Source organism: Lissotriton vulgaris, chromosome 6 (assembly GCF_964263255.1).
Source record: "Lissotriton vulgaris chromosome 6, aLisVul1.2, whole genome shotgun sequence".
NCBI lineage: Eukaryota > Metazoa > Chordata > Amphibia > Caudata > Salamandridae > Lissotriton > Lissotriton vulgaris.
The window spans coordinates 1,829,849,639-1,829,862,096 of NC_141694.1; the positions used below are offsets into that span (position 1 = coordinate 1,829,849,639).

The following is a 12,458-nucleotide window of genomic DNA, read 5'->3' on the forward strand; positions in this document are numbered from 1 at the left end:
ATGCTGGGCCGCAGGGGAGTATGGCTATGTGTGATTGGGTGAATGGCCCGCAGGACAGCATATTTAAGCGACTGGGCCACAGGGCAGCATGTGGAGCGAATGGGCCGCAAGGCAGCATGATCAGTAAATGGGCCACAGGGCAGCATGTTCAGCGAATGGACCCCATCGCAGCATGTTGAGGGAATGGGCCACAGAACAGCATGTTGAGTGAAGGGGCCCCAGGGCACCACATTGTGATTGAATGGGCCGCAGGGCAGCATGTTGAGGGAATGGGCCGCTGGGCAGCATGTTGAGTGAATGTGCCCCAGGAAAGCATGTTGAGGGAAAGGGCCGCAAGACAGCATATTTGAGTGAATGGACTGCAGGGCAGCATGTTCAGTAAACTGGGCTGAGAGCAGCATGTTATGTGAATGGTTCCAAGCGCAGCATGTTGAGTGAATGGGCTGCAGGCAGCATATTTGAATCAATGGGTCACAGGGCAATTTGTGAGTAAATGGGGCTCAGAGCAGCATGTTATGTGAATGGTTCCTAGCGCAGCATGTTGAGTAAATGTGTCGCAGGGCATCAGTATGTTCAGTAAATGGGCCACAGGGCAGCCTGTTGAGCGAATGGGCACCAGGGCAGCCTGTTGTGTGAATGGCCCGTAGGGCAGCATGTTATGAATGGGCGGCAGAGCAGTATTTTGAGTGAATGGATTACAGGACAGCATGTCGACGAATGGGCTGCAGATCGCCATGTTGAGTGAATGAGCTGCAAAACGGCATGTCGAGTGACTAGGTTACAGGGTTGCCTGTTCATTGAATAGGTTGGGCTGCAGGGAAGTAGGTTGAGTGAATGGGCCACAGGACAGCATGTTGAGTGAAAGGGCACTTGGGAGCGTGTTGACTGAATGGGCTGCAGGACAGCATTTTGCTTGAATTGGCTTTAGGGCATTTTGTTGAGTGAAAGGTCCGCAGGGCAGCATGTTGAGTGAACAGGCTGTAGGGCATTACGTTGAGTGAAAGGGCCGCATGGCAGCATCTTGAGTGAATGGGCTGCCGGTCAGCATGGTGATCAAATGGACCGTAGGGCAGTATGCTGAGCGAATGGGCCCCACAGGAGAGTTTTGAGCCAATGGACCACAGGGAGGCATGTTGAGCGAATGGGTTCTAGGGCAGCCTGTTGAGGGAATGGGCTAAAAAAGAGATCATGTGCTAAAAAATGCTGTTATATGTTTTTTCTGTCATTTTCCTAGCAGAAACGCTAGTCTATCTCCACTGTTTGCTGTTTGTTTTCTCTCTTTGCAGGAAGTTGTGAAAGGCTAGATGACTGCCATCATAGAAACTCCTGGGAGTTGCAGATGTCGAGGGGAGCCGGAAACCAGACTGCAGTTGTGGCAGAAAGCGCTGGTATCCGAATGTGGACAGCAGGGCTGGAGACCCTGAGCCGGGATCACGGGGATGCTGGAGTCGCAGGTGAGCGTCGATCCATTCATGAGGCTAAGTGCTGAGTGTTAGAGAGGACCAGTTTAAATACCCGCTGCCTGCACAAACATACCTTTGTACGTGTGTTGCGGTAATGGGTCCTCGGTTGGGATCCAAAAGCGGTGGTTTACACGTGCACGAGTGCTACTGAACTGTTGTGCCTGTCTTGTGAGCAATGTGCACAATGGCGGTTGACACGTGCCCCTCGTGAACCTCCTTTACAAGTCTTTTTTTCTGTTCTTAAACAATTTGCTGTCACTGGAAAATAACAATGCATGTGAATCTCTTTAAGTCCCTACCAGTGCCACCAGGGTATCAGACACATATTCACTCGCTGAAGTCCCTACTTTCTAACTACAGTGTTAGAGATTAATAACTCACAGGGCCACCAAGAACTCAGGCCTAATTATTGGCTACGAGGAGAGTGTGACGGTGCAGATTAATTTTGAGGTGAGAGGATGTATGACAGTCAACATGCTGCCCAGCGGGCCATTCACTCAACATGCTGCCCAGCGGGCCATTCACTCAACATGCTGCCCTGTGTTCCATTCACTCAACATGCTGCCCAGCGGGCCATTCACTCAACATGCTGCCCTGTGTTCCATACACTCAACATGCTGCCCTGTGTTCCATTCACTCAACATGCTGCCCTGTGTTCCATTCACTCTGCATGCTGCCCTGTGTTCCATTCACTCTGCATGCTGCCCTGTGTTCCATTCACTCTGCATGCTGCCCTGTGTTCCATTCACTCAACATGCTGCCCTGTGTTCCATTCACTCTGCATGCTGCCCTGTGTTCCATTCACTCAACATGCTGCACTGCGCCCCATTCACTCAACATGCTGCCCTGTGTTCCTTTTCCTCAACATGCTGCCCTGTGTTCCATTCACTCAACATGCTGCCCTGTGTTCCATTCACTCAACATGCTGCCCTGTGTTCCATTCACTCTGCATGCTGCCCTGTGTTCCTTTTCCTCAACATGCTGCCCTGTGTTCCATTCACTCAACATGCTGCCCTGTGTTCCATTCACTCAACATGCTGCCCTGTGTTCCATTCACTCTGCATGCTGCACTGCGCCCCATTCACTCAACATGCTGCCCTGTGTTCCTTTTCCTCAACATGCTGCCCTGTGTTCCATTCACTCAACATGCTGCCCTGTGTTCCATTCACTCAACATGCTGCCCTGTGTTCCATTCACTCAACATGCTGCCCTGTGTTCCATTCACTCTGCATGCTGCCCTGTGTTCCATTCACTCTGCATGCTGCCCTGTGTTCCATTCACTCTGCATGCTGCCCTGTGTTCCATTCACTCAACATGCTGCCCTGTGTTCCATTCACTCTGCATGCTGCCCTGTGTTCCATTCACTCAACATGCTGCCCTGTGTTCCATTCACTCAACATGCTGCCCTGTGTTCCATTCACTCTGCATGCTGCCCTGTGTTCCATTCACTCAACATGCTGCCCTGTGTTCCATTCACTCAACATGCTGCCCTGTGTTCCATTCACTCTGCATGCTGCCCTGTGTTCCATTCACTCAACATGCTGCCCCGTGTTCCATTCACTCTGCATGCTGCCCTGTGTTCCATTCACTCAACATGCTGCCCTGTGTTCCATTCACTCAACATGCTGCCCTGTGTTCCATTCACTCAACATGCTGCCCTGTGTTCAATTCACTCTGCATGCTGCCCTGTGTTCCATTCACTCAACATGCTGCCCTGTGTTCCATTCACTCAACATGCTGCCCTGTGTTCCATTCACTCAACATGCTGCCCTGTGTTCCATTCACTCAACATGCTGCCCTGTGTTCCATTCACTCTGCATGCTGCCCTGTGTTCCATTCACTCAACATGCTGCCCTGTGTTCCATTCACTCTGCACGCTGCCCTGTGTTCCATTCACTCAACATGCTGCCCTGTGTTCCATTCACTCAACATGCTGCCCTGTGTTCCATTCACTCTGCATGCTGCCCTGTGTTCCATTCACTCAACATGCTGCCCTGTGTTCCAATCACTCAACATGCTGCCCTGTGTTCCATTCACTCAACATGCTGCCCTGTGTTCCATTCACTCAACATGCTGCCCTGTGTTCCATTCACTCTGCATGCTGCCCTGTGTTCCATTCACTCAACATGCTGCCCTGTGTTCCATTCACTCAACATGCTGCCCTGTGTTCCATTCACTCTGCATGCTGCCCTGTGTTCCATTCACTCAACATGCTGCCCTGTGTTCCATTCACTCATCATGCTGCCCTGTGTTCCATTCACTCAACATGCTGCCCTGTGTTCCATTCACTCTGCATGCTGCCCTGTGTTCCATTCACTCAACATGCTGCCCTGTGTTCCATTCACTCTGCATGCTGCCCTGTGTTCCATTCACTCAACATGCTGCCCTGTGTTCCATTCACTCAACATGCTGTCCTGTGTTCCATTCACTCAACATGCTGCCCTGTGTTCCATTCACTCAACATGCTGCCCTGTGTTCCATTCACTCAACATGCTGCCCTGTGTTCCATTCACTCTGCATGCTGCCCTGTGTTCCATTCACTCAACATGCTGCCCTGTGTTCCATTCACTCTGCATGCTGCCCTGTGTTCCTTTTCCTCAACATGCTGCCCTGTGTTCCATTCACTCTGCATGCTGCCCTGTGTTCCATTCACTCAACATGCTGCCCTGTGTTCCATTCACTCTGCATGCTGCCCTGTGTTCCTTTTCCTCAACATGCTGCCCTGTGTTCCATTCACTCTGCATGCTGCCCTGTGTTCCATTCACTCTGCATGCTGCCCTGTGTTCCATTCACTCTGCATGCTGCCCTTTGTTCCATTCACTCAACATGCTGCCCTGTGTTCCATTCACTCTGCATGCTGCCCTGTGTTCCATTCACTCAACATGCTGCCCTGTGTTCCATTCACTCTGCATGCTGCCCTGTGTTCCTTTTCCTCAACATGCTGCCCTGTGTTCCATTCACTCTGCATGCTGCCCTGTGTTCCATTCACTCAACATGCTGCCCTGTGTTCCATTCACTCAACATGCTGCCCTGTGTTCCATTCACTCAACATGCTGCCCTGTGTTCCATTCACTCTGCATGCTGCCCTGTGTTCCTTTCACTCTGCATGCTGCCCTTTGTTCCATTCACTCAACATGCTGCCCTGTGTTCCATTCACTCTGCATGCTGCCCTGTGTTCCATTCACTCAACATGCTGCCCTGTTTTCCATTCACTCTGCATGCTGCCCTGTGTTCCTTTTCCTCAACATGCTGCCCTGTGTTCCATTCACTCTGCATGCTGCCCTGTGTTCCATTCACTCAACATGCTGCCCTGTGTTCCATTCACTCAACATGCTGCCCTGTGTTCCATTCACTCAACATGCTGCCCTGTGTTCCATTCACTCTGCATGCTGCCCTGTTTTCCATTCACTCTGCATGCTGCCCTGTGTTCCTTTTCCTCAACATGCTGCTCTGTGTTCCATTCACTCTGCATGCTGCCCTGTGTTCCATTCACTCAACATGCTGCCCTGTGTTCCATTCACTCAACATGCTGCCCTGTGTTCCATTCACTCTGCATGCTGCCCTGTGTTCCATTCACTCAACATTCTGCCCTGTGTTCCATTCACTCTGCATGCTGCCCTGTGTTCCATTCACTCAACATGCTGCCCTGTGTTCCATTCACTCTGCATGCTGCCCTGTGTTCCATTCACTCAACATGCTGCCCTGTGTTCCATTCACTCTGCATGCTGCCCTGTGTTCCTTTTCCTCAACATGCTGCCCTGTGTTCCATTCACTCTGCATGCTGCCCTGTGTTCCATTCACTCAACATGCTGCCCTGTGTTCCATTCACTCTGCATGCTGCCCTGTGTTCCATTCACTCAACATGCTGCCCTGTGTTCCATTCACTCTGCATGCTGCCCTGTGTTCCTCTTCCTCAACATGCTGTCTTGCTCTACAGCCGTAAGCTGCCCAATCACTGGCCATGCTCCCCTGCGGACCATTCATAACATGTTGCCCTGCTGCCTATTACCTCAGATGCTGGCCGGCTGCTCATTATGTCAGATGCTGCCCTGAAACCCCTTCATTCAACATGCTGTCCTGCGGCCTATTCACTCACCATTCAGCCACTCGACCCACTCACACAGAATGTTGGCCTGCGTCCCATTCACACAACATGCTGGCCATGCCCATTCACACCACATGCTGCCCTACGGCCCCTTCATACAGAATATTGCCAAGCGGCCCATTCACTTGACATGCTGCCCTGCGGCGCATTCACTCAACATGCTGTCCTTCAACCCGATGATACAACATGCCATCCTGAGGCCTATTCGCTCAAAATGCTGCACCACTGCATGTTCGCTCAATTTGATGTCCTGCAGACCATTCATAACATGCTGCCCTGCTGCCCCTTACCTCAGATGCTGCCCTGCGGCCCATTCACTCGATATGCTGCCCTGGGGACCCTTTGCTCAACATGCTGCCCTGCGGACCATCTACTCAGCATGCTGCCTGGCGCTCCATCCGTAAGGGGCCCAATCACTGGCCATGCTGCCCTGCTGCCCATTCATAACATGCTGCCCTGCTGCCCATGTTCTCAGATGCTGCCCTGAAGCCCATTCATTCAGCATGCTGCCCTGCAGCCCGTTCACTCAACATTCTGCTCTGCAGCTCTTTTGCTCAACATGCTGTCCTGCAGCCTATTCACAACATGCTGGGCCGCAGGGGAGCATGGCTATGTGTGATTTGGTCGCAGGGTACAATTTTGAGCGACTAGACCACAGGACAGCATATTTGAGTGAATGGGCAACAGGACAGCTTGTTGAGTGAATGGGCCACAAGGCGGCACTGTAGTGTAGTTCCTATTTTCCCTATAGGCCCTGCGCATTGGAATAACATAAACAGCAGTGTAGACGTAGGACTGAGGTCTTCTAGGTCTCTACTGACTATGTTAGACTTAATTTAGGTTTGCGCCAGCTAGCTCAGAGGTCACTGGAAACTTTCTTGACTGAATAGGAAGTGATCAGCTTCCCTGGCTCAGACAAGAAGGGATTCAGCTTCCGACAACCGCATAAACATGACAACCTTGCTCCCCAGAATAATAGTCAATCTCTAGAGTCGTGTGAAAACAATAGACAATTATTTCACTCAGTCAGACGTGCGTTCTTAGTTTCACCAGAGTGCAGAGAAGAGAGAGACGGGCGGGACCACGCACACAATTCAGCGAGGACATTGCCGACTTCGTCAGCCCGCACGCCCTCCCCTCCGCTGACTACATCCTCCTCGGGGACCTCAACTTCCACCTGGAGAACAACAACGACTGCAACACCACCACCCTGCTGGACAACCTCGCAAACCTCGGACTCAAGCAGCTGGTGACCACCCCCACCCACTACGCCGGACACACACTCGACCCCGTCTTCTCATCCAGCAAGGACATCACCTTCAGCCACGCCACCGGACTCCACTGGACGGACCACAGCTGCGTCCACTTCAGCTTCAGAAGGACCACGATCCACCACCACCAGCAACAGGTTGCACGCAGAAGCTGGAACAAGATCACAGCCGACCAGCTCACGACTTCCCTGAGCAAGAACCCACCCACCAGTGCAACGAACCCCAGCCAAGCGGCCACCATCTTCACGAAGTGGATCAGCGACTGCGCAGACGACCTCGCCCCCCTGAGGACCCCGCCTAGCTGACCCGGCAGCAAGAAAGCCCCATGGTTCACCGACGAACTCAAGAGCTCCAAGAAGAACTGCCGAGCCCTCGAGAGAGCCTGGCGCAGAGACCCAACACCGGACAACATGACTGCCCTCAAGCTCGCCACCCGAAAACACCACCAACTGATCCACACCACCAAGAAAACTGCATTCAAGGAACGACTGGACAACAACGCACACAACAGCAAGGAACTCTTCAACATCGTTAAAGAGCTCTTCAACCCCAAAAACAAAGACATCACCCTGTCGCAAGACCTCTGCAACTCCCTCGCCTCCTACTTCCACAACAAGATCGCGGACATACACAACAGCTTCAGCATTCAACCGACGCACGCCACGACCGAACCACCGCCCCCCACCACCACCCTCCGCGCCTGGACCCCCATCAGCACAGAAGACACCGTCCGCACGATGAACTCCATCCACTCCGGATCTCCGACTGACCCCTGCCCTCACCACGTCTTCAACAAGGCCAACGCTGTCATCGCACCCCACCTGCGGGACATCATCAACACCTCCTTCGACACCGCCACCTACCCGGAGAGCTGGAAGCACGCCGAACTCAGCGCTCTACTTAAGAAGCCATCAGCCGACCCCACCGACCTCAAGAACTACCGCCCCATCTCGCTGCTCCCGTTCCCTGCCGAATGGATGAAGAACAGCCGCCTGAAACTGAACTCGGACAAGACGGAAGTCCTCATCCTAGGATCTTCACCCTCTGCCTGGGATGACTCTTGGTGGCCCCCCGCCCTAGCAACGCACCCAAACCAACAGACCACGCACGCAACCTGGGCTTCATCCTGGACTCCTCCCTCTCCATGTCCAGACAAGTCAACGCCGTCTCCTCGTCGTGCTTCAACATCCTGCGCATGCTACGTAAGATCTTCCGGTGGATCCCCACCGAGACCAGGAAGACGATCACCCAGGCCCTCGTCACCAGCCGTCTGGACTACGGCAACTCCCTCTACGCCGGAACCACCGCCAAACTCCAGAAGAAACTCCAGCGGATCCAGAACGCCTCAGCACGACTCATCCTGGGCATCCCCCGTCGCAGCCACATCTCCGGACACCTGAGAGACCTGCACTGGCTCCCGGTCAACAAGAGAATCACCTTCCGTCTCCTCACCCACGCACACAAAGCCCTACACAACCAAGGCCCAGGATACCTCAACAGCCGCCTCAACTTCTACGCTCCCAAACGCCAGCTTCGATTGACCGGCCACGCCCTCGCCGCCGTCCCCCGCATCCGAAGAGCCACCACGGGGGGCGGTCCTTCTCCTACCTCGCCGCCAAGACTTGGAACTCCCTCCCGACTCACCTCCGCCTGACCCAGGACCACCTCGCCTTGCGCCTTGAGACCCTGTGGGTGAGTAGTGCGCTATATAAATGCTTTGATTGATTGATTGATTGATTTCAATAAAGAGTATGATTTATTGAACAGTCTTCCTTCTCATGCAAGAGAAATGGATTGCCACAATTGCAATACTTGTTATAAAGTACATTACGTACAGTAAAAGGAGTATTAAGAAAAAATACTGTAAAAGCATTGATATGGTTTCTTAGCCATAAGATAGTTAAAATGAATCAAATATATACAATATATACATTCATATATACATTGGCTAACGGCCTCAACTGGTGCTTCTAACTACGCCTACCCCGGTGTACCTGACCTAAGCCTAATACGTGGGAGGGAGTAAGTAAGTAGCAGTTTAAGTTAAGTTGGTTTTGCCAAAAGTCTGATCCAAGAATTCTCTCTAAGGGTTTAGTCACCGTACCTTTGGAATAGAATGTAGGAGGTCTGGTATCTCACTCTCAGGACCCGTTATCCCAGTCACCCGCAAGGGTAGGCTTGAAACGCCAGAGCTGGATTTTCTCGGCAGGAGAAAAGACAGCGTCTTTCTCAGCGTGTCAAAGAGGAGGGGCAGCGTCCGTGGGCTTCTCGCGTCTGCTGGGCTTTCTGCAAGGGGACAGCTGCTCTGCTCCAGAGTTCACCACCACTGTGTGTTTGCTTAAGGCAACGTTGGTATATTTATACCTGAAAGGTGCTGAGTTTGACATAAGTTTTGGACATAAGACGTCAATAAAGATGTCACTAAGAACTGGTCATTCTTACAGTGCTCGTAGGAGTTCTATTACAAATCAAAACAAAGCAAGCGGGGCTTTCCCAGGTTGCTGGGGGTTTGGTGTGTCGAAAGAACTTGGTGTGCTCTCTAGGAATCTAAGGAAGTAGCTTCTGCTGTGTCTTGGACTGCAGAAGCGATTTACTGAAAATATGGCTCTGATTATTATGCCATTATAGGGATATATATTGATTATAGCCGTATAGGGGCATAAGGTCACAATATTGATCGGGTTCCTAGATAAAACACATCACCCACTCCACGGTTTTATGTCCATCAATTACTAAAAACTTAAGCAATAATGATGCATGTGTATTCCAACCCACCCCAAAATAAATTTTTCATTTGAAATGGTGTATGCGAAATTCACAGAATGTTAAGGTACTGTACGTTTTTAAGCAGTGTAATCATTCAAAAGTGCATATATATTCAGTTGAACGATTTGCGAAAATTACACATGAAAATGTCTCTCAATACAGAAAAGAAGGGCGAGACTATTTCATCACATATAAATACAGTTGCTGTAAAAAATGTGCTAGAGGGTGAGGTAATATTTTGTCTCTAGATCTACTAAAAATAGAAGCTCTGTTCTTTATGAATAGTTCTACTTTAAGCAAAGTACATGTGCCAGAAAAAAGGTAAATATTTTGGAATTTTGGACAAAATTATTTCATGATGAGCGGGGAAAAAATAGTTCCAAACGTTTTTCAGTAGCTCTTGTTTATCAAAGCCGAAGGCCGAATTCAGAGTTCATGGGAACGCTGTGTGCCGGATTGTTTTCCAAAAAGTTATTGTTTCTGTTCAGGGGGGAACATCATTTCAGACAGACTCGCAAAAAATTGGTCCACATATTCAGGTGACAACTCGACCAAGTTTGATAATGCTGTAATCTGGCAGTCGTGAGAATGATTGCTATCATCGATTTCAGGATCAGCAATGCTCACAGAGGGTCGTACCTGGGTGATGCTGCTTTCATTTCTTGCTTCACTGCCACCACCTAATCGTAGCGCAGGAGTCTCAACGAATGCCGTCATCAGGATTGGTAACCGCTGGGGACAACACGATGCATGAGCCGTTACGGGACTTAGCAAAGTATCAATATCCATTGGTACTGCTGATTGTAGTGCAAGACAGGTGTCTAACACTCATTCCTCTCCACATAGCATACATCGAAGCACAGGTAAGATGCAGGTCTGCCATATAGGTCTGAATGAAAGAAACCAGGTCATATTCAGATCTCTTAGCCGGGCTAGTCCAAGGACTTTAGTTATGCGGTCCCGGTAGCGTATTGCTAGGATCGTTTCTTCCATCCTTGCCGGAGTCATGTCTGCGTTTTGGCTTGCCATATTGGAGCAGAAGGGTCAAAAATAAAATCCCTGCTACGAGTCCCAAAAGTAGTGGTAGGCCGCCAAAGACCGAATGGACAAAATTGGGGAAGATGCCCAGGACTGCTTCGAAGGGTGTTAAGAGTCCCGAAGGAATTGTCTTAAATACATTCGAGATACCACTGGCATTCGACATATTTAGGATTTGGCGTAACATTTCTACGAAATGCACGGGGCAATTTGTTGACCACAGCTGTGGTCCGTTATTAGAACGTAACTCCCGTTAGAAAGTTGTCTAAAGAATGGCTCTATCTGTGTTGTAGGTGTGCCGTGCTGGTGACATGAAAGGTTATTTGAAGTCCCTCACAGGCCCCATGCAAGTTAATACCTTGGCACAAAAGTATACCGCTTAGGGATTGTTTACACTCATTACCACTGAGAAATACATTTTTGTTATTGTCACTATAACATGTGTGTGTATAAGGTAATTTCCATGATGACTTAATGTATCCTTTACCCAACCTTTCATACTGGCCTGCTGGTATATACTCTTGGCATTTTTTAAATTGGAAAGTTGTTATCGGAATTGTGATAATCCCGTGTATTATCCATTCAATGACAGGTCTTTCTGACATTGTCAATGGTAATCTCTCAAGTTTTTCAATGCTCAGGATTGTATAGTCTGCTCCTTTCTGTGCCAAACTGATTTCTTTATCAGTAAGGTTAAAGATAAAAAACAATGACGTTGTGTTGATTAAACGCCATGGCACATAGCCTGAACGCAGGTTTTGCAACGTCTAGCCTAGCTGTACAATAGAACGTAAATGGGACTGGCCATGTTGTAACATTAGCAAGTCCTGGTCTATTATATCGATAGCAGATGATACAATACTGTCCAGTGAATATATTCTGGAGGAAAGAGTCATTAACCCATTGTCCACAACAGAAAGTGATTTTTCCAAATGAATACGATCAATTTCTCGTATTTTCTCTGCTGTCTCAATTTGAGTCACTTTCCATGCCTCGTTGTAAGCAGCGTATATACTGGGCGCTATGAAACGTTTTTGACGCTGTTTGCGTGGTCCCATTATGAAATCGCGCAAGTCAGCACCATCTTTAAGTAAAGACAAGTGTTGCTTAATTTCTGCCAGTGTGGATGTTTGTAGCCAATCAAGGCATAGTTTCCCTACACTGTATGTTGTTACTATCCCTGGATGTTGTCTCTGGGAGTATCTAGGGTCTGGTCTGGTCATTTTTAACCCCTGTATTTTGTTCAGGAATCTGTCTTGACAGTTATTTGTGTCTGTAGGCCAGATTAACCACTTTTTCCAATCAGGATGTGTTTTGTTTTCATGTAAAACTTGGGATATGTCTACCTCAATATCTGTGGTTGTATTATCAGGTATTGGCTTTGGAATAGACGGTTTGTTAAGGTCTTTAATCTTGGCTAAGCCAAAACAGGTAGTTTGTTGAATTGTGTCATTCAAGAACATTATTTGTTCTGGGATCATGCAGGCTCGAAATAATGCTTCTAGACCTTGTACCTGCCAATCTTTTGTACCCCAGATGGTTTTTGTTTCAATGTTGTTTTTCCAGAAATCAAAACCAAATGTAATTATTTTTTCATAAAATGCTTCTGAATATATCAATTTCGTATTTGTCAGCATGGTTTTTGTCCCTGTTTTATCTAACAGTTTATAATAAAATGTTTCTGCATCACTTGTGTTAAACCCTGAGAAGTATTGAAATTTCTCATAGAATGTTTTTGAACTGCTTTTAGGTGGAGTAGCACAATGTTCCCATTGGTTATATTTTAAAACATTTCTAGGTTGAGCAGATTTATGC

At 49.2% G+C, this 12,458-nt stretch overlaps 1 protein-coding gene across 1 annotated transcript in view; it reads left to right on the plus strand.

Annotated features, from left to right (window-relative positions):
• The window catches only part of LOC147709584 (uncharacterized), an 89,825-nt gene that overhangs the window by 39,216 nt on the left and 38,151 nt on the right, over positions 1–12,458 (plus strand). The window contains exon 4 of the mRNA XM_086925513.1: positions 1,287–1,454. Within this exon, the coding sequence (XP_086781639.1) occupies positions 1,287–1,454 (168 nt within the window). The remainder of the gene's footprint in view (positions 1–1,286; positions 1,455–12,458) is intronic.